Source organism: Myotis yumanensis, unplaced genomic scaffold (assembly GCF_028538775.1).
Source record: "Myotis yumanensis isolate MYYU_CA2020_CCGP unplaced genomic scaffold, mMyoYum1.0.hap1 SCAF_13, whole genome shotgun sequence".
NCBI classification, from domain to species: Eukaryota; Metazoa; Chordata; class Mammalia; order Chiroptera; family Vespertilionidae; genus Myotis; species Myotis yumanensis.
The window spans coordinates 16,424,176-16,445,486 of record NW_027223764.1 but is presented as its reverse complement, the minus strand read 5'-3'; the positions used below and the strand labels follow the sequence as shown (position 1 = coordinate 16,445,486).

Below are 21,311 nucleotides of genomic sequence, written 5' to 3'. Positions count from 1 at the left end.
CAGGGGAGACCTGGTTTGCCTGTGTAGGGATGTGGCAGAGCTGGGACTTGAACTGGGTGTTCTGATGCCAAAAGCAGTGCCTTTCCCTTTACCCTCCAGTGGGTTTAAGCATGAAGGGAGGCAGGTAGTCAGAGGAGGCTGAGGTCAGTGAGAGAGGATGAAGTCCAGGAAGCCTTCTTGGAAGAGAAGGCTTAGGCTGGGTTTTTGAGTTCCAGGAAGGTGGGGGCCGGGGGCGGGGGGGCGGGGGGGAGAGTGAGGGGAGTAGGAACATGCCAGGTGAGATGGGGCTTCCAAACCTCAGGGGCTGAGGGAGGGGCCTGGAGAGTAATCTGAAGGGCCCCACCCTGGGGCAGAGCCCAGACATCCGACCGGGCCCAGCCCCATTCCCCCTCTTTGACTATAAATGGGTTTTCATGCAGCATTTTCAGTTTCATTTGGATTTCCCGGCAGGCTCCTCTCTGTACACCCGATAAGGCTGAGGCCCCAGCTGTAAATCACCATAATCCCTGGGCATTTTCAAACACTGATTACGGCCCCTAAATTCAATTATCAGATTAAAAATATCTCTTCATTTTGTTCTTCCTAAATGGGTTTTTTTTAAAAAAGAGATCCATCCAAGAATTCTTCAGTGGTGTCCGTGCTGCTCTGTGCCTCCTTTAGCCCCTGCCCTCTGGGGATGCCCGCTGCCGCTGCCCTATGTAGTCCCAGGGTCAGTTTTCCTCCCTCTCCTCTCCCCCCTCCCCCTACTTCCCATGTCCCCCTCTCTTCTTGCTGCCACTTCCCTGCCCTTGTGTCCTCCTGAGCCTCCCTCCCTCCTATTGGTGGCTCTGAGGATGCTCACAGCCCCAGACTCACTGGAAATCAGGCAAGACAAAGCGAAGACTCCAGACACCATCAGGGCATAATCTAAGAGAACACAGTACATCGCTAAGTGGTGTGGTCATAGGATCCCTTCCATTTGCCAAGATGGTTCCCCTCAGGGCCTGTCTTTCCTGAGGTGATTGTCCCCCAAACCAGTGTCTTATCTTTAGAGATTTCCTGCTAAGCCGGCCCCTTCCCCTCCTGCCTTTTTCCGGAATCTCTGGCAAAAACCCTTCAAACCCCACCTGGCCAGTGTCTGCTCCTCAGACCAGAGACACCCTGGGGTACCTGGCACATAGTAGGTTTGAAAGTCAGGCCATGGGCAGATTGGCCATCTCCCCTGACAGAGTGGAGGCAGGGCTGTTGTCTCTTCCCTGATTGACACCTCTGGGCAGGTGTCCCATCCCCACCTCCCCAGCCCTAACTATAACAGGGCTCCACGGGCCTTCTGGGCTCCCGTTATGCAGATCACCCTCTTCCCTTGGGGCGCCCTGGCCCAAGCCTGGCTGGTATCTCCAAGAATAACAGCTTCCTACCTCCAGGAAGAAGGGCCTGCCAACAACTAAATAAATACAACTTTTATGGGGTGATTAATACTTGGAGAGATAAGCTCCTATCCCAGCTTTTCAAACTCTCCCTGCTCCTGTCAGAAATGTTGGCTCAGGAAGAGCAGCCATATTTCTTGGCAGAAAGCTGGTGAGCCAAGATCTGCTCTCAGATCCTCCCGAGCACCCCTCTGTGACCACCGCAGCCAGGGCACTGTGCAGGAGTGGGGGGGACACAAGTTGGAAACCCCGCTCCTTGAAGAGTGTTTACATTGGGGGGCACGCCATATAACTGTTCTGAGGTGTCCTAAATCCAATTCTGTAATTAAGTGTGGCTGAAGAGTAAAACTGGGGTGGGGTTGGAGGGGTGCGACTGGGGAGCAATCCAGAAGGACTTCCTGTAGGAGATGAGTTTCAAGTCAGGAACCAAAAGAGGTGAAAAGAATGGACTGGTTGAGGAGCAGTAATTTAGGCCAGACAGGAGGGGTGTGCATAGGCACAGGGAATTAGCAGTCATTCAGGGAGCAGTTCCTTCAGGGGAGGGGGTAAAGCGGAGAAGGGGTGTGCACAGGTGGGGGGGGGGGTGTCCATGAAAGTAGAAAGTTTTCAGCAGCTTCTGTGCTATCAAGTTTTTCAGTGAGAGGAAATGTGGCCCAGAGATGGGAAGGGGCCTGCCCAAACGCTCCCAGCCAGTTAGAAGCCAGGCGGGGCCTGGGATTCCGATCTCCCAGGCTGATCTGGGCACAAGGTCAATGTGAGATTTATTGCCACATCAAAATGGCGGTGGCCGAGCCCAGGCGTTGGGTGGGGGCTCCCAAGGCCGCGCGGCGTTCTGCTTCTTTCCAACGTCTGCCCAGGTTTCCGGGTCTTGCTAAACGGTCCCACCTGCCTACTGAGGAGAGAGAGTACAGAGACGCCCAGGATAAGCTTTCTGAGGGCCAGTCCCTGGGGTGACAGGGAGAGACCTGGGCCTCTCCAGAGATGGGCCCTGGGTCAGGCCCCCCAAAAGCTTAGCGGCTCAAAGAGTGTGAGCTGTCCCCAGTTGGCTGAGGACCACACTGCCATCTGGGGCTTCTGCTTCCCAGGCTAAACCAATATTTACCTTCAGCCGTGGCTGCCAGGGGCTGAGAGGCAAATATTAGTTTAAGGAGCCCGAGCCAAGATCTTGGGATGGGAGGAAAGCGGAGGATGCTGATCGCGATTTCTCCCTCTTTGACAGTTCTCAACCCTTCTCGATTCAGAAATGAGCTTGCTATTCCTTCTGCTTTAGAGACTCTTCCAGGCACTTTCTTTCTGCTCACCTCAAATTCTGCCAGTTATATCAGGGCCAACCCCAAACCCTCCCCTCCACCAGGGAGACTTCCCTGACCTCCTCCTTCCTCCTGACTGTTTGAAGCGCATGTAGGTCCAAGTCCCCATCATGCACTGTGCTCTTTAAGAAGACAGCATGAATCCTCTTTGTATATATTATAAAGAAAGTTATTATTGTGTTCATTTTGCAAATAGGGAAGAAGGGCACCTCTTAGACTTCAACCAGAGCTTTTGGTTCCATTGGGCAAAAGGATTCCGCTGCCTAAAAAAAGTTTGAGAATCACCAGACCAGATGGTTCTGGCAATCTATATGTCTAAGATTCTGTGGCTTGAAGATTCTATAAATCGAAGAGTCTGTGACTCTGGCACAGTCTGCCCTGCCCTCCATGAGCCTCAGAAAGTGTGTGTTGCTAGCTTTCCTGTTGTTGGGTTTATATGGAGAGGGTGGAGGCGGGTGTGGGTTTGGGGTAACCCCCTGAGGGGTGGAGAACCCCTCACCCATCCGAGTCATGCACCGCCCTCCCGGCTCCTTCCCGGCCCCTTCCAGGCCCCGTGCCAGATGGAGACCGGCAGAAGGATGTTTATGGAGACAGTAAATGGGCTGGCAGCGCCTTCCACACAGGGGCGGGCAGATGCCCGCTAGCCGGCTTGGAGGCTGCAGGCTGACCCGTGGTTAAAGATTATCCAGAACTCCGGATGTGAGAATCTAAACAAACAAGACTGGGGCTGATGGCAGGCCCTGCTTCAAAGGAGCCCCTGGCCTGCGCCCCGCCACCGCCCCCCCCCCCCCCCCCCCCCCCCCCCCCCCGCCCCGGCCTCCAGGCCCCCTGCAGTAGCGCCCAGGCCCTGCACTGGCTGGCAACCTGTGGGAGGCCTGGTGGGTCTCTGGGTGGGAGCTGGCCCGAGTGCCCTCCGCCTGGCCCTTCTCCCCTCCCTTCCTCTCCCCTCACTGGTCTTGCTCAGACGGTTCTCCAGGTGTTTGCAAATGCACTTTCCCCTTCTGCCTGTCAATCTAACACCCTCTTGTTCTTCAGGGCCCAGGCCAAATCTTGTTTTTTTCCAAGATGCTGTCTCTGATTCACTCTGAAACAGGAAGGGGACCTCAGCCTCAGTCGGAAAGCATTACCTTACAAAGGGATATTGGCCCTAAAGAAGAGAAGCCTCTGTTTTCTTCTAAAGGGGCCCAAGGAGTGGATATAAGGACACATATGAATCCGCGCAAGGAGAGGTTTCCTAAGAGTCACAGTTGTTCAGAGATGGGAGGTGGTGAGCTCCTTATCCCCGGGGGCATTCTAACAAAGCTGGGTGGGGACTTGGCAGAGATAAATAGACCTCCTCCTTTTTCTTTAAGGTCCTGTCTAACCCGGGACACTAAGCATTTTTGTAATGAAATTGTATTCAAATGTTTTCATGCCTCCAAGCTTCAAACCATCTAAGGCAGCGGTTCTCAACCTGTGGGTTGCGACCCCTTTGGGGGTCGAATGACCCTTTCACAGGGGTCGCCTAAGACCATCGGAACACACATATATAATTACATATTGTTTTTGTGATTAATCACTATGCTTTAATTATGTTCAATTTGTAACAATGAAAATACATCCCGCATATCAGATATTTACATGACGATTCATAACAGTAGCAAAATGACAGTTATGAAGTAGCAACGAAAATAATTTTATGGTTGGGGGTCACCACAACATGAGGAACTGTATTAAAGGGTCGCGGCATGAGGAAGGTTGAGAACCACTGATCTAAGGGCTACTGGCTCTCCAGGGCCCAGGTTTTGGCTTCTCCCTTTCTCCTTAACCCCTGCCCAGGGTTGGGCACACAGTGGGTCAGTGAGTGGGTGCCCTGAGTGCCGCCCTGGCTCAGGCCTCCCTGCCTTTTGCAGGGCCTGGTTGTTTCCGCCCGGCTCCGGGGATCTGCAGAGCCACCGGCAGGCACCAATTAGGCAGAGGCTGAAGACTAACAAATGCCTTCCTGCAGAAGGGGACAGGAGAGGGGCAGCTTAGCAGCTTCTCCCATGGCCTGTGCCGCCCCTCCCCCCACCATAAAACCTCCAGAGTGGGCAGCCATGTGTCCCAGGCACCGATTACATAACGTGTTGCTTCCAAATGCGGGGCCATCCCACTGCTTGGGGTTATAGGTTGCCTGTCTGGTTTTTCCAAGCTGTCTCTCAGAGCTCAGCCTTGGGCTGAGGTTGGTCCCAGGGTGTTCTCCCCCGGCGTTGGGAGCGGGGACCTTTCCCTGACCTCCGACTTGATGTCAGCTCACCCGGCTGTGACCCTTGCTGACCCTTGCTGTTTCTTCGGAGGGTGCTCTGACCAGCTCCTGGATCTCAAGTTTCATCTATTTCAGGGCCCTGGCGCAGCTGGACACACCAAGGGGATTGTTATTTTGGAGCTTGCTGGCGGTCTGCAGCTGCTCCTGACCCCAAGGGGTGGAGGGGATGGGAGAGAAGACATGGTTGAGCTGGGCACTCGCCCCGGGGATTCAGTTTTTAGCTGTTCCCCAGCATCTCTCAGCTCCTGCAATATTTCAAGCAAGGCCAAAGGAGTCATTTTCCTGTCTCTTCTCTCTCTCTACCTCCCACTGATTTCTCCTTCTTGCTCTTCTCTAATCTCCACTTGTAGCTTCTCCCTCCTGGTCTTCTGTCAGCGATGTCATGCAGTGATTATGTCTTGGCTGCCCCTCGTGACTGCCATAAAGTCCTGCATTTAAGTCCAAAAAGTTAATTGCCTGAGTGCCGGTGGGCCTGACTTTGTTTGGCAAACTCAACCTGAGCAAATACTAATATCTGAATTTATCAGGTACCCAGGTGCCAGGGGCTTCTACTCGCCCTCTGATCCCTGTAACAACATCAAAAGACAATTACCCTTACCCCTGTTCTCTGTGTGAGTGATCTGAGGCTGGAAGAAGGTTGCTTACCCACAGGCCACCAGCCAAGGACTAGATCGGACACTTAAACGCATGCCTGAATCACCCCAAAGCCCATCACTTTCTTCTGAGCCACGTCCATGTAAGAAGATAATAACAGTGGCTCATATGAACCTGGTGATGATTATATGTCTATGTATCTTATTGCACCTCATCTTCACAGCATCCCTTCTGAGGGGAGTATTAGAACACAGATGTGTACCAGTCAGTAAATGTTGATTTTACTGCTGAGGAAGAGGGGCCCAGAGAGGTTAAGCTATTTGTCCAAGGTGATACAGCTAGGAAATGGCAGAGCCAGGATTCGAACCCAAGCTGATGACGTCACAGTCTTGCACTTAATTATGCTCCCATCTTGCTTACCAGTATATGGAAACTGGTTACTAAAAAAACCTAGGCTACGGTTAGGTTGCATCATTAGAAGTATGGTATACATATCAAGGGAGGTGATGGCCACACTGTGCCTTGAGCTGGTCAGGGCACATCTGGAGAACCAAATCTGGTTCTGTTCATTGTCTAACAGGTGGGAAGGTATGTGGGGAGTCTGAGTATTCCCTGAGGAGAGCTGTCTTCAGTGTGGGGCTGAGGTAGTGGATATAAATACAAGGAGGTATATTTCAGTTTAAGAGAAGGAAAAAAATATTTTATTGATTTTTTACAGAGAGGAGGGGAGAGGGATAGAGAGTTAGAAACATCAATGAGAGAGAAACATTGATCAGCTGCCTCCTGCACACTCCCACAACCAAGGCACATGCCCTTGACTGGAATCGAACCTGGGACCCTTCAGTCCGCAGGCTGACACTCTATCCACTGAGCCAAACCGGTTAGGGAAGGAAACACTTTCTTAAAGTCAGAGTAGCTCAGCAATGGCGCAGGTTGCCTGGGAGGTAGTGAATACCCACTAGTGGGCATATTCAAGTGGAAGAGGACTCTATATTCAAATAGAAGGGGCAGAGACCAGGAAAATGCACATCCAGTCCCACTCAGAAATCTGTTTTGAGGGTCTTCCCAGCTCCACGGGCTCTGACTGATTGTCCTGAGTGTGTGTGGGGTGGGAAGAGAAGTGTGGGGGTGCACATGCATGTGGGCCCCGTGACAGCCTTGTTCCTGTAGACCTGGCTGGGCATCTCTGAGCCACTTGTTTTTTCCTCACCCTGCTGCCCCTGTTCCTTCCCCTCCCTGTCTCCACCTCTCCGGAGTCCTCAAGGCCACTGCCTGGAATCCCGGAGGGGGTGGGGGAGCAGGGCCTGTTCCCTGGAGTCCACAGCCTTCCCAGGTTTCCACTTTGTCTCTGGTGCCTCCCCCTCCTGCCTGGGCCCCCCTCGCCTCTGCTCTCCACAGCCCCCCAGCCTCTCTGCACCATTGCTGCCACAGAGTCAATTCCCTGGAATAATCTCATTTTCCGGTTGGCTCCCTTCTCCTTGCCAAGCATGATGCTGGGAAATCCCAACCAGCCAGGCCCCAAGAGGCTTCTCCAGAGAGACAGGGGATTGGGGAAGGGCCCAGCACCCTCTCCTTGCATGGACCCAAACAACACTGTTCCTGGAAGGGGCCAGGGCTGGGTAGGAGAGGACACAAACAGGGAGGCTTTAGGGACGTCTTGAGGGTTAGCTAGAGCTGGATTCGGGCCTCTGCTGGCCATACCAGTCTAGTCCCCCAAGCTCTGCTCTCACACTGTGCATCCCAGCCATCCTTACTCAGTTCCTAGAGGTAGCACAGTTCCTCCCAGAGGGAGGCTCAGAGAAAAGGCTCCCAGGGAAGGATTGGCTCATGATGTCGCCTACAGTGGCACTAGCCCAAATTTGGGGACTCCCACAGAAGGGGTTCGATAAAAAGGAGGGCCTGAAGCAAAGACTGTCATTGGAAGTTGGACAGTTGGAAGTTGCTTGAATCCTGGATCTGCCACTTGGTGACTATCATGTAACATCTCCGAGCTTTGTCTGTGTAGCAGGAACACCTCCATGGAAGGCTTTGGGGATGAAATGCAGGGGTAATGCCACATGTACACTGACTTTAGTATAAATTACAGGACTCCATAAAGCTGGACATAGCACAGCCATTTTAAAAATATGCTGTCAGAAACATGGTCATTGGCATGAAAAGGTGTTCAGGACATACATAGTAAGTGGAAAAGCTAGTTTTGAAAAGGAAATCTGTATGGCAGGGTCCTTAGCCTGGAGTCCATGTCCATGGATGGTTTTATGCGATTCGCAGATGCCCTAAAATTATCCAAAGAATTTAGGGAGGATGTGTATTTTTCTGAGGAGGGGATAAGTCAAAGTTATTCACATTTTCAAAGGGATTTGTTACGCACACATGGTTAAAAACTACTGGCATTTATATAGCATGATTCAATTTTTGTATTTAAAAAATGGTAGCAAAAATTATATTGAAAAGACTGCAAGGTCATACATCCAAATATTAATAGTATTTTTTTTCTGGATGGTGGGCTGATGTGCGATTATTTTTTCTGTATGACTTGTATGATTAAAAAGAGACAGGTTTTGATTTCCTATTACGTCACTCTCAAAGAGGATAGCTTGGGTAAACTTGCTCAATTTTTCTCAGCTGAAATGCCCTTCAGTGGCAACAGTAACTTCAAAAGGTACTTGTTAGGATAAGATGAGAAGATTTATGTAAAGAGGAGTTCCAGGGATGTCAGCAGTGCATTCAGCACATTTATTTACTACTTTTGTATATGTGTGGGGCTGTTCTAGTTGCTGAGGATAAAGAGAGAAGGTCTCAGGAGTTAAAATTTAAAAAATATCTTTTATAAGCGTATCATTTAGCAGCAATCATGTTTTGTTTTTGTTAATCCTCACCTGAGGATTTTTTTTAATTGATTTTTTTTTTGAGAGAGAGAGAGGAAGGGAGAGGGACAGATAGAAACATCATCCATCAGCTGCCTCCTGCACGCCCCCTACTGGGGAATTGAGCCTGAAACCGGGCATGTGCCCTGACTGGGAATGGAACCCAGTGATGGAACTTGGTGACCTCCGGGTTCATGGGTCTATGCTCAACCACTGAGTTGGGCACCTGAGGATATTTTTTCCATTGCTTTTCAGAGAGAGTGGAAGGGAGGGGCGGGGGTGAGAGAGAGAAACCAATGTGAGAGAGACACATCCACTGGTTGCCTCCTTCAAGTGCCCTGACGGAGGGCGGGGAGTGAACTGGAAATCCAGACACATGCCCTTGACTGGGAATCAAACCATGACTCTGGTCTTCAGGCTGACTCTCTAACCACTGAACCACAGCAATCATGTTTTTAGTTTTGTTACCAGGACCCTGATATTTGAGTCTGCTTGCACACATTGGCCCAAAAGGAAGGCAGGAACAGGAATTTGCAGTATAGAAAGAAAAAGTTTAATAGTTAATAGGCCAATCCTCTAAAGATCCAACTCCCCAAATGGCATCCAAGTTACAGATTATATAGGGAAAAATCACAAGGTACCTGGGGTTAGGGGGTTCCAGATTGTGCTGGAAGCTGATTGGTTGGAAGTTAGGTAAGGGTAATGAATGATTTCTTCAGGTCTTGAAGATAGCTCTGAGGTCTGCTCTGGCATTCCTCTGTCTGGTTTCATTGAAAAGTAGCCAGGGGCTCAGGAGCTGAAACATAACGTAGGTCAAGATATTATCTTTAACCTGCCAGAAGTCCACATCTTGTGACTATTAGTTAGGTTCCTGCTATTGTCTTCTACTGCCTCAGGGCTTGGGAGGAGAGGCTAGGACCTAGCCGCTAGGTCTATGAGGGGTGTAGAGAAAGAGATGATTTCTAGAGCTAGGATTCAAACCTAAATTTAATCAAAGTCATAAGGACCCTCGGTTTCAATTTTGGTGTCTTTCCCTCCAGCGTAATCTTTTGCTTAAGCAAATAGTTTAGAGGTTCTGTACAACTTTGGTTGCTGATTTGCTCGTTAGTTTATATCCTAAGCATTGTCTATGCCTTTAAAAGTCCATTGTTGTTTTTTTAAATCTTACTGTTGAGAGTATTACAGATGTTCCCTCTTTCCCCCCCATTGCCCCTCCACCTGGTTCCCATCCTGCCCCAGGCCTTCACCACCCTATTGTCTGTGTCCATAGGTAATGCACATATATAAGATCTTTGGTTAATTTCTCCCCCTCTTTCCTCTGAGATTCGTCAGTCTGTTCCATGTTTCCACGCCCCTGATTCTATATTTATTCACCAGTTAATTTTCATTAGATTTCTTTTTCACTTATTTTGATTTTTAGATTCAATTGTTGATATGTATTTATTGCCTTCTTTTTCTTCTTCCTCCCCCTCCTCCTCCTCATCCTCAATACCCTTCAACATTTCATGTAATACTGGTTTGGTGGTGATGAACCCCTTTAGCTGTTTCTTGTCTGTGAAGCTCTTTATCTGACCTTCAATTCTAAATGATAACTTTGCTGCATAGAATAATCTTGGTTTGTAAGTCCTTGCTATTCATCACTTTGAATATTTCTTTTTTTAAAAAATATATTTTATTGATTTTTTACAGAGAGGAAGGGAGAGAGGTAGAGAGTTAGAAACATCGATGAGAGAGAAACGCTGATCAGCTGCCTCCTGCACACCTCCTACTGGGGATGTGCCCGCAACCAAGGTACATGCCCTTGACCGGAATCGAACCTGGGACCCTTCAGTCCGCAGGCTCACACTCTATCCACCGAGCCAAACCGGCTAGGGCCACTTTGAATATTTCTTGCCACTCCCTTCTGGCGTCCAAAGTTTGTTGAGAAATCAGCTGACAGTCATATGGGCGCTCCCTTGTAGGTAACTGACTATTCTTTATTTCAATTAGTGTATGCTTAATTTCTGACTGGTCCTTTTTCATGTCTTTGAACTTCTCACTAAGATCCTTGAAAGTCTCATTAAGTCCCTTGAAACTCTCATTAAGATCCTTGAGTAACCATGGTTTTGAACTCTGTATCCAGTAGTTTGCTTGCTTCCATTTCTTTCATTTGTGACATGTTTCTGAATTTGTCTCTGCATTTTGGCTGCTTCCCTGTGTTTGTTTCTATGTATTAGATAGAGCTGCTATGTCTCCTGGAATTGGTAGTGTGGCCTTGAGTAGTAGGTGTCCTGTAGGGCCCAGTGGCTCAGCCTCCCGTCACCTGAGCTGGGCCCTCTAGGTGTGCCCCTTTGTGGGCTGTGTGCACAGTCTTGTAGTTGGCCTTGATTGCTATTGGCATCACTAAGAGGAATTGGCTGTGAGGACCAGCTGCCACTACAGTGGAAGAGCAGCTGTGCAGGAGATATCCTTATGGAGCAGGACTTGCCTCAGTGGGGCTTTGATGCTCACTGAGTCTGCCTCTTGAGTGTCACTTGTGGATGTGTAGAGTTGTAATCTAATATGTTGTGGTCTAAAGCTGTCCACTGGGTGCATTGGCTCTGGGGCCTCCCAGGAGGTGCAAAGTCAGCCACTGCCTGGAACCACCTGGCAGGAGTTATAGCAAGGTCTGCAGATGGCTGCTACTTAGAAGTGCCCAGATGAGGTCCAGCATGACATAACAAGGCAGGCTGGTGCTAGTGCTGGGTCTTGGGCCTTTTACTGATAGGTTTCAGGCATGCTCACACCAGCTGCTTTTTGAGAGAGTTTAGCAAAATCTGAAGCCTGAGTCAGAACAGGCCATTCATATGGAAAAGCTGCTGCAAACAGCTTGGGTGGAGTGGGGTCTCAGGGAATCACCAGGGCTGAGCAACAGTGTGAGCCAGGCTGATGGAGACGGATATGGCTGCCAGTCAGCCCTGTAATGCGAGAAGGTCTCAGCACAGGAACAATGACCCCTGTGAGCACCCCATCTGGAAGATAGCCACCCCTGAGTTCCTGCCGGGATACCAGATCCTCCCCGTATGTCCCTGGGTCCTCCAATGCCGTCTGGTGCCAGCCCTTTAAGAGGAACACTTGAGTCCCCAGCAGCCTCCATGCCACTTAGCCACAATCCCTGCTGGTTTTTACAGCCCAAAGTTAAGGGTTCCTAGCTCTGGAACCCTGGGCTGGGGGTCTGGTGTGGGACTGGGACCCCTTGCTCCTCAAGGCGGGGGAGGGGGGGGGGGCGGTGGCGGCGCTCTGCGGGGGAGATATCCTCAATTTTAAAAAAAACAACAGCACATGGGTGTCGGACCAGACCAGCGGGTTCTGTGCCTGTGCCCATCCTACCAGTCTCAATGTGCTTAAAAGTCCGGTGTTTTGATGCCGCAGACTAGTTGGAGGAAGGGTGCAGGTGATGGGGACTGACCGGGTGTCCCCGCTTCCTTGCCACAGACAGCGAGCTGGTGCTGCCCGACTGCCTGCGGCCCCGCTCCTTCACCGCCCTGCGGAGGCCGTCGCTGCGGCGCGAGGCCGACGACGCGCGCCTCTCGGTGAGCCTGTGCGACCTCAACGTGCCGGCGGGGGAAGGCGAGGAGGCCCCGCAGGCCGCGGGCTGCCCCATCCCGCAGAACTCGCTCAACTCGCAGCACAGCCGCGCGCTCCCCGCGCAGCTCGACGGCGACCTGCGCTTCCACCCGCTGCGCGCGGGCGCGCACGTCCGGATCCTGGACGAGCAGACGGTGGCGCGCCTGGAGCACGGGCGCGACGAGCGCGCGCTCGTCTTCACCAGCCGGCCGGTGCGCGTGGCCGAGACCGTCTTCGTCAAGGTCACGCGCTCCAGCGGCGCCCGGCCGGGCGCGCTCTCCTTTGGCGTCACCACGTGCGACCCCCGGCACGCTGCGGCCGGCGGACCTGCCCTTCAGCACGGAGGCCCTGGTGGACCGCAAGGAGTTCTGGGCCGTGTGCCGCGTGCCCGGGCCCCTGCAGAGCGGCGACATCCTGGGCCTGGTGGTCAACGCCGAGGGCGAGCTGCACCTGAGCCACAACGGCGCCGCCGCGGGCATGCAGCTGTGCGTGGACGCCTCGCAGCCCCTGTGGATGCTCTTCGGTCTGCATGGAGCCATCGCGCAGATCCGCCTCCTCGGTGAGTGCCCCTGGCCAGGTGCCAGCCGCCTGCACAGCACCCAGAGGCTGGCTGCAGCTGCACTCCGCCACACCCGGCAGGAGCCCTTCCTGGAAGAGGGTGCCCATCCGGATAGGGGATTAGAGGGGCCACCCGCCCTGCGGGGTTGTCTAGAAGCCACACACCTGAAATGAGTTTGGGGCAGGACTCCTCGGCCCTCACATCTCACTAGAGCAGTGGTTCTCAACCTTGACTGCACATTAGAAGCACCTGGGAATCTTTTTAACATCCTGATTTCTGGGCCTCATCCTCCGGAAATTCTGTTTCTTTGTTACTAATGTTGTGGCCCCATCCCATAACAAAGAAACAGAATTTCCGGAGGATGAGGCCCAGAAATCAGGATTTTAAAAAGATTCCCAGGTGCTTCTAATGTGCAGCCAAGGTTGAGAACCACTGCACTAGACGCACCCGGGGAGGGAAGAAAGGATTGCTGAGTGTCACTCTCAGAATCGGATTAACCCCCCGTTCCCACCGATGTGCCGCAAACAGTCCAGGTACAAACACTCCAGTGGACACTTCAAATGAGAAAATAGTTTCCACCAGCTCAGTTTTAATTCTTCCAAATGGGAAAAAAAATATGCCTTTGCCTCTTGGTATGGTTGTGTGCTCAAATCAGGAAAAGAGGTTGGCGAGTCCGTAGTCAGGTGTCTGTACAGGGTGGCGCCTGGGTTGGGGCCTGTGGGGAATCTCCGAGCAGAGGGCCTTGGAGGAGATGGGGCTGCAGAAGGCCGAGCTTTGCTCTCCTGCGTTTGAATGGACAGGTTTGGATGGAAGCCGTGTTTCCCGGAGTGTTCGGTGGGTTAGGTATCAGTTGCAAAAGGGCTCTTGGGTTAAAGAAGCCTGGGAAATACTGAGTTTTTAAAAAGCAGGGGGTTATTTATTTTTTAATGTTTAAATTTAGCTTTTATTATAGTAATACATGCATATAACACATAAAAAATGATAAAGCCCGAAAGGTTTACACAAAAACTACCAGTGCATTCCCCACCCCAAAGGAAACCACCTCCAGTTCTTTTACTTTTTCAGTGATGTACGCATGCTTCTTTCTCATGTTGATTTTAGATGTTATTCTTTTCTATTATGACAAAGGGAATTTTTAAGTCTCTTATGTCCCCTCCTTCCAATTCTTCCACTCTTCCTAATACTAGAACGCGGGGAAAACGTTTCCTTTGTGTAGAAGTCCACAGATAGTTCTCCACACACAACCTAGTCCTGAGGATATATTTTTATTGATTTTGAGAGAGAGAGGAAGGGAGAGAGAGAAAGAAACACCGATCATTCATTGGTTGCCTCCCATTCACCCCCTGACCAGGAATGGAGCTTGAAACCTCGGCATATCCCCTGCCTGGGGATCGAACCAGCCACATTTTGGTGTACAGGATGATGCTCCAACCAACCGAGCCACCCCACCAGGGCTTAGAAAGCAGGATTCTGTACTGCAGAACTTCTCAGAGCCTTTCATATGCAGAGTGAATCTTTAAGGAGGGAGTGGTGGTGGTTATGGTATACAGCTTTTCCAAACAAAAATATTTTTTTTTTACGAAGCATTTCCTGGACCTCTGTCACCCCAGAGTGGGCAGGTATTCATGCTTTCCAGTGCTGGTCTGCTCATCACCTGCAGTAGAGTGGGCTAGTTTCATTACACTCACTGCAAGAACCCACTAAAGTGCAGATTCTTGAGTAACTTCAGAGACTTTGATTCTGTACATCTTGGATAGGTCCCGGGCATCTGAATGTTTTTAGCAAGTTTGCTTTGACAAGTTTAAAGACCCCTGGGCCTTACAGCCCCAGCCTACACCTCACCCCAGGAGGCTTCATAGACAAGATAATGTGTGTATGTGAGTGAGCATGAGTTACACTGTAAGATTGGCACACCGTGTGTAGGCACATGTGAGTACCTAAATGCGTATGTTATTTGTGGATGTAATGCTGTTGGTGATTGTGGGAGTGTGCCAAAAATCAGATAAAATCAGTGGGAACTTCCTACTGTGTTCCAGAAACCAAAGGAAGATAGAGTTAAAATAAATTTTAGAAAGAATGAAAAGAAATGAGGCTGGGATGCTAAGAAGTTAGGATTGAGGGAAAATAAATCAATGAGGAATGAATGAAAAGAAATCAAGCTAGATGAAAAGACATCAGTAGGAAAGAAGTTGGGGGTGAAAGTTCAGGATGGAATAAAAAGAAATCAGGTGCAGTAAAAACCAGGCTGAGGTGAAAAGCTATTTGGCTACACTCACCAGGAGCCACTGCTCCTCAGATGAAGTAAATTACTTAAGGGCAAGGTACTCTCTTGCCTCAGCACCATCTAATAATAGATAAGTAGCTTTCCAGTGAGGCTTCTGTTGCCCAAAGAGGCTTACTAGACTGGAGCAAAGAAGATGCTTAGAAATAATATCAGGACTTAAATGTCTCAAGAGGTAAGTGGGCCAAGATGGGTGTTGAAGAATAATCATTCAGAATTCAGTATACAAGGTGCTCTGGAGCTGTTTGGAGGATTGGGTATCTCCACCAGCAAATTGGTGTTAGGGCAGCCGTGGGCAAACTACGGCCCGTTTGAAATGAATAAAACTAAAAAAAAAAAAAAAAAAAAAAAAAAAAAGACCGTACCCTTTTATGTAATGATGTTTACTTTGAATTTATATTAGCTCACACAAACACTCTATCCATGCTTTTGTTCCGGCCCTCCGGTCCAGTTTAAGAACCCATTGTGGCCCTCGAGTCAGAAAGTTTGCCCACCCCTGTGTTAGGGGATCCTGACTGACTCCAAAAGAAAAGTAAACCAGTGACCCTGTATGAAGGGTAACGGTTTACCTTATAGAGGGATGCTTTGCTTTATTGAAGACCTAAGTGAACTAAGAATGGAAAGTGTGAAGTTCCTTCACTCCCACACTATAGCACATTTTATAATGGTGAAACACTAGAAATGCTCTCACTAAAGTCAGGAATCTGATAAGGATGCCTTTCAGTATTGTTCTGAAAATGCTAGCGAGTGCAGTAGGCAAGAAAAACAATTAGGAGGTATTATTCTGAAGGAGGTAATAATTAACTTGAAAACTATTAACAATAGTAAGAGAAACCCTGTGGATATCTAATGAATATGCTAGAAACAGTGACTAAATGGGTTAGAGCAAATAACTGATTTTAGAGATCTCATCAAGTACTGGTGTGTAGGGCATTCTGGCAGTGGTTCTCAACCTTGGCTGCACATTAGAAGCACCTGGGAATCTTTTTAAAATCCTGATTTCTGGGCCTCATCCTCCGGAAATTCTGTTTCTTTGTTATGGGGTGGGGCCACAACATTAGTAACAAAGAAACAGAATTTCCGGAGGATGAGGCCCAGAAATCAGGATTTAAAAAAGATTCCCAGGTGATTCTAATGTGCAGCCAAGGTTGAGAACCACTGTGTTTGTTAAGGCCTGTGAGAGAGTCACAGGTGAATAAGATTACCTGCTCGCAGGAGGCTCATGGTTTAACTGGGGAAACAAAGGACAAATAATACCCCAGTCTGTGGTGGTGTAGTCCCCTTGTGTGTGATGTGTGTGGCTGGTCAGTGCCAAAGAGAGTGATGTGGTTGGGGGAGAGGGTCAAGGGGGTCAGGAGGAGGGGGTTTGAGGACAGCTCCGAGAGGCTCCCTGGATCATTAGCTGTTTGAGGGCAAGAGCTCTGTGGGTCTTGTCCCCAGTTTTATACACATACACACAGTGTATGCTACCTGGTAGGCCCTCAGGACTACTTGGGAGGAGGGAGGAGGGAGCGAAGGGGAGGTGAGAGGTAGAAGAGGGAGAGGTGTGAGGGAAAAAATGTAGGACAGACAAGTGTGGGAGATGGTGAGGGGCATTTCAAAGGTGCCAGTGCAAAGGAGAAGTGGGCGCGATATCCGGGGACAGTGATGAGGGTGAGGCTAGGGCTGGAAGGGCCATTCTGGGTGGGAGGAGGGTGACTTTGTTCTCTGGCTGGGGAAACCTTGCAGGTGAAGGATGCCTGGGGGAGGATGGAGGTGGGCTTCTAGGCGGGGGGCTTGTTTGGAGATTGCTGATGTAACGCCAGAGAGCTGGGGCAGGATGCTGACCCAGCCTGTGGCATCCTGCCCTGAGCCCAGTGACTGGGGTGTGTGCTCAGACTGTGGCCCCCACTTTATCTCCTGGGAACCTACTGGAGGGACGGAGACTCGAGCTTTCTCCCAGTGGGCCTTTGTGTTGCTAGTACATCCCTCCCTCCCCTTCTACAGGCTCCACCATCCTGGCAGAGCGGGGCATCCCATCACTTCCCTGCTCCCCCGCCTCCACACCAACCTCACCCAGTGCCCTGGGCAGCCGCCTCTCTGACCCCTTGCTCAGCACCTGCAGCTCGGGACCTCTGGGGAGCTCTGCTGGCGGTAAGTGGGCTGGCCCCTCCAGGCCGATGGTGGCTGTGCCAGACCTCCTGCCCTGAGACCCTGGCCAGGGAAGGCATGCAGCTCCAGTGTCAGGGCTGGGGCCCTGGAGGAGCGGGAGTGGCCTAGTGAACCCTTGTTGGATGGCCATTTCTGGGGTGTATCCCCTTCCGTCCCCTAGCTGGGTACCTTTCTCCAAAGGACATTTTTAGCTTACAGGGAACACCAAAGGATAGCTCAGGCGGAGCCTGCCTTAAAAGATTTTGGGCCCCCTTTTTTCCTCTCCGCCCCCTCCTCCAATCCTGCTTCATGGACACCCTGGCCCCTGGTCTGGGAGCTGAGGGGCCAGCAGTGGGGCTGCCCAAGGTGCATCCTCTCCCCTCTTGTGTCCAGGAAGTTGGGGTGTCAGAGTAAACAGGTAGATCTGATAAGTGGAGGGGGGACAAGAGGCCAGGGGGCCCCCTTCCCATGAACCTGGGTCTGGACTGGACCACGTCTCCCTTGACCGGTGTCCCCTCACCTCCAGGGACAGCCCCCAACTCGCCGGTGAGCTTGCCCGAGTCGCCAGTGACCCCAGGCACGGGCCAGTGGAGTGATGAGTGCACCATTTGCTATGAGCACGCAGTGGACACGGTCATCTACACATGTGGCCACATGTGCCTCTGCTATGCCTGTGGCCTGCGCCTCAAGAAGGCTCTGCACGCCTGCTGCCCCATCTGCCGCCGCCCCATCAAGGACATCATCAAGACCTACCGGAGCTCCTAGCCCGGCGCGCCCACCCCTCGCGCCGCCGCCTCGGACTGCAGCCCAGCGCCAGCTGAGGGGCAAGGCACAGGGCCCTTCTCCTCTTCCTCATTTTGGAAACTCTCTTCCCTTCTCCATTAAACTTGGGAAACTGAGGTCCCTGAAAGTTGGGGAGGAAAGGGGTAGCATACAGGTTTGGGGGGGAACAGGGGAGCAGGAGCAGGTCACCCGGCAGAGGGGAGGGGAGGGGAGGAGTCTGCACTTTGCCTGCCTTTCCCTTCTCTGTGCTCAGCTCTTCCCTTCATGCTGAGGGACTAAATTGGGGGCTCCGCCTGTTCTAACCCCTCCCCATCTGGGACCGACTTCTAGCCCGTGTGGCACCTTTGTGAGAATTAGAAAGTGTGTCCCTTCCTCTGGGCAGATGTGGCCCTGGGCCAGGGCGTGTGGCTTGGCTAATGGAGTGTGGACTGGACATCAGTTGGCTTCCTTTGCCAGCTGCCCTTGAGCGGTGCACGGCCAGCTAGACAGCAAACCCTGGGCAGGTGGCCCCCGAGCTGCTGCCTTACTCTGACCTGCTCTCACCTTCTCCCTCTCCTCCCGCCCCCTGGGCCCGGCAGCCCGGGGAAGGAAGGCCAGCGGGTGCCTCTCCCAGACTGGCCGCAGGAGGCCCCAGGTTCCAAGTGTCTGGCCCCGTGCCCTGGCAGAGATGCAGCGGGCCGTTTCCTGGCCGTAGCCTTTCTGCCCCAATCATCTCGCCCCTTGGTTGGCTGGAGAGCAGGGTCTGTCTTCTGTCAGGGTCTCTAAGAGCAGGTCTGCATCTCCTCTCTGTGACCTGTCCTCCCTCAGCGCTGTCCTGGGCCTGGCTGATGCTCAGAGATGTGGAGCGTCCCCAGGCAAGGCCAGGGCCCTGGGTTGGGGGGCCGGGAGGTTTCCTGGAGTGAGACCAGCTTTTTTCTTTATTGTAATTTATTTATTTATTTGGTTTGTGGGGTAATTTTGGGGGGGGGGGCGGGGGGTGAGTTTCCACCCTTCAGGCCCCTAGAAATGCTGCCCTGGTATGTGTGGATTGAGAGGGGCAGCATTTCCCAGCCTCCAGCTCAAAGTCCACAGTGAGCTCTGCTTGCTATGAGTTGGAACCCCTTAAAAAGGGGCTGAATTGGGAGGCCTCCTGGTGAACTGTGCCCATTTTAGAGGCAAATTGAGCCTCCTTAATTCTCTGGACTGGTGGGTCACTCGGAGCCACAAAGTGCAGGGTTACAGTCAGCTCAAATACGGCAGGGGGCCCAAGAGTGCCCCCTCCACAGGACATAGAAAGTTCTGGGAAGGCTGAAGGAGGGGAGCCCAGCTTGGGCCAGGGAACAGGGCTGGGGAGCCTAGTGAGAGGCAGGGAGCCTGTTCTTAGGGGAGGCACTCCATCCCCAGGAAAGATGAGGGGTAGGGACAGGGTCCCAGCACCTCTGGGTTCTTATTCCTGGTTCTGGGGTGAGGGAGTGCCCCCCACGTGCTCTTAGGCTACAGTCATCTCTGCCCTGCTCGCCTTGTCCTGATAGGCCATGGGCTGGGGCCAGCTCTCGAGTCTCCCCCAGCCTCCCAGCCCTCTGCCCCCTCAGATGGCTTTTTACATCCCCGGGGCCAGGTCCAAGCCCCTCTGCGCCTCAGCTGCCACCTCTGTAAAATGATTGGGGCGGGGGAAGACTTTGTGTAACTCTTAGTTCTTTGGTGAGGGGCTGTGGGGGGTGGGGTGGGGTCTGTCCCAGCCTTGCAGTGGGTCTTTGAGAAGTCATAGTTCTGCTACGGGTCTCCCCAGTCTTTGACCCCTGGTGACCCCTTCTGTGGGGGTGGGGGCCCTATCCAGTCAAAGGATCCATTTCAGAGGTAAGTACAGGGGCTGCCTGGCCTGAGGGTTGGGGAGAGGAAGCCACCCATCCACCCATCCATCCATCCATCCATCCATCCATCGTCTGTTAGTGTGGGGTAGTTACTGCCTCCTTTGTGAACTTGGGTCGCTGTGATTGTGAATAAAGGTGATTTGTACCAGCCTCAGGGCTGTGTTGTGCAGTGTGGAGGGCTGGGGAGGGAGGGCCAATGTGTGTGTGTGTGGGGGGGTGGGGGTGCATGCAGTGTGGGGGCCAGAATGCCAGGTGAGCCTTGTATAAGTTGAAAGGGAGAAGCCATGCCCTTTGGTAGCCTCAGGTCTCTGGGCTGTTGAGCAGCAGTGTTTGTTGGGGCGGCAGTGGGAGTCCCTGAGGCCTGCTCAGCTTTCTCTTGGCTGAGCTGAACCCATACCTGGCCTGCACCCCTTGTGTGGTGGTGGCGCCACCTAAGGGCTAATGGAAGGATGACAGGTCCTCAGGTCAGCAGAGAGTGCTGAGTTCCTCAGGAACAGGGCCTCCCATCCCTCGCCCCTGTGCCCCAGCCGAGCTCCGGTGGGTGGGTGCTGAGGCCTACACCAAATGGGTGGCACAGCTGGGCAGGAAAGACAGGCCTCTGGCCTGATACCTTCAGAGAAACTTTCTAGATGAGCACGACTGGCTGTCTGCAGAGGCTGGGGGTGGCAGATGGGATCTAGACTCAGTGAGGACCCTCTGCCCAGCCTCTGCCGGGCCTTGAACAGCCATGGTCTGCTTCCTACATCAGGATGGCCCAGGCCTGTTTATTAGAGTTCAGCAAAAGTTGGGAGGGTTGGAGGCTTCTCCTTCCCCACCCGCTCTGTCCCCAGAGGACGTGAATCCTGTAGTTCATTCTGCATTGGGGATGCTTTTGCCATTCAGCTGGACGGGTTTTCTGGCATTAAGGAGAATGAAGAGGTGATTCTGTTGAGTTAAAAAGGTCAAAAACTTTATTTAATTTTCAGGGAAATACAAGAAGATGCATGTAAACATAAACAAAATACAAAACAAAACAACCCAAATCTTACAGTCTAGAAGCATGCCAAGTCATAGTATTTCTGCAGACCAAAGAGTCCCGTCCAAATGATAAAGGACACCTGGAAAGGTGCAGGCCAGGAGGCTGGATCCCTTCCCCAAGGACACTGCATTTTTGTGATGAGAACAATAATAATAAAAAAAACACCCCACTATTAAAAATAATAGAAACATGGAGATAGTTTAGCACCACCATTGATCCTGGAAATTTTTTTAGTGCTCAAATTGACTGCATTCAATTTAATGCCCTTTCCTTCAGTTTCTCTGCTGAGGGCGGAAGAGGAAACAACGTGACCCCCACAGAGCCCACTGGGATCTGGGAGGGAGGGGGGTTAAGCGGACACCACGAGAAATCCCCCAAAGTTCTGGAGCCGAGGCTTCCAGTTCACATGCAACCACGCGGTCCACAAACCCACACTGCAGGGACCTGCCACTCACGTGAGCATCACTCGGTCACCTTCCTGCGAACCTCTCAGTAACTAGCAGCGAAACCCTTTCCCATCCTGTGCCCTGCATGTAAAGAAAACCTGTTGCAGAGAACAAGATGCAGATTCAAGAATGGTGGCTGTTTGCCCTTCTTCCTCTGAAACACTTAAGAGCAGTGTGTCTTGGTCATAGGCCACTAAA

The 21,311-nt window shown here is 51.8% G+C and overlaps 1 protein-coding gene across 1 annotated transcript in view; it reads left to right on the top strand.

Annotated features, from left to right (window-relative positions):
* Nucleotides 1-19,803, top strand: part of NEURL1 (neuralized E3 ubiquitin protein ligase 1) — a 71,557-nt gene extending 51,754 nt beyond the window's left edge. Inside the window, 4 exon segments of the mRNA XM_070432356.1 lie at nucleotides 11,915-12,348; nucleotides 12,350-12,605; nucleotides 16,873-17,019; nucleotides 17,543-19,803. Coding sequence (XP_070288457.1) covers nucleotides 11,915-12,348; nucleotides 12,350-12,605; nucleotides 16,873-17,019; nucleotides 17,543-17,781 — 1,076 coding nt within the window. The 3' untranslated portion in view covers nucleotides 17,782-19,803.
* The last annotated feature ends 1,508 nt before the right edge of the window (nucleotides 19,804-21,311 follow it).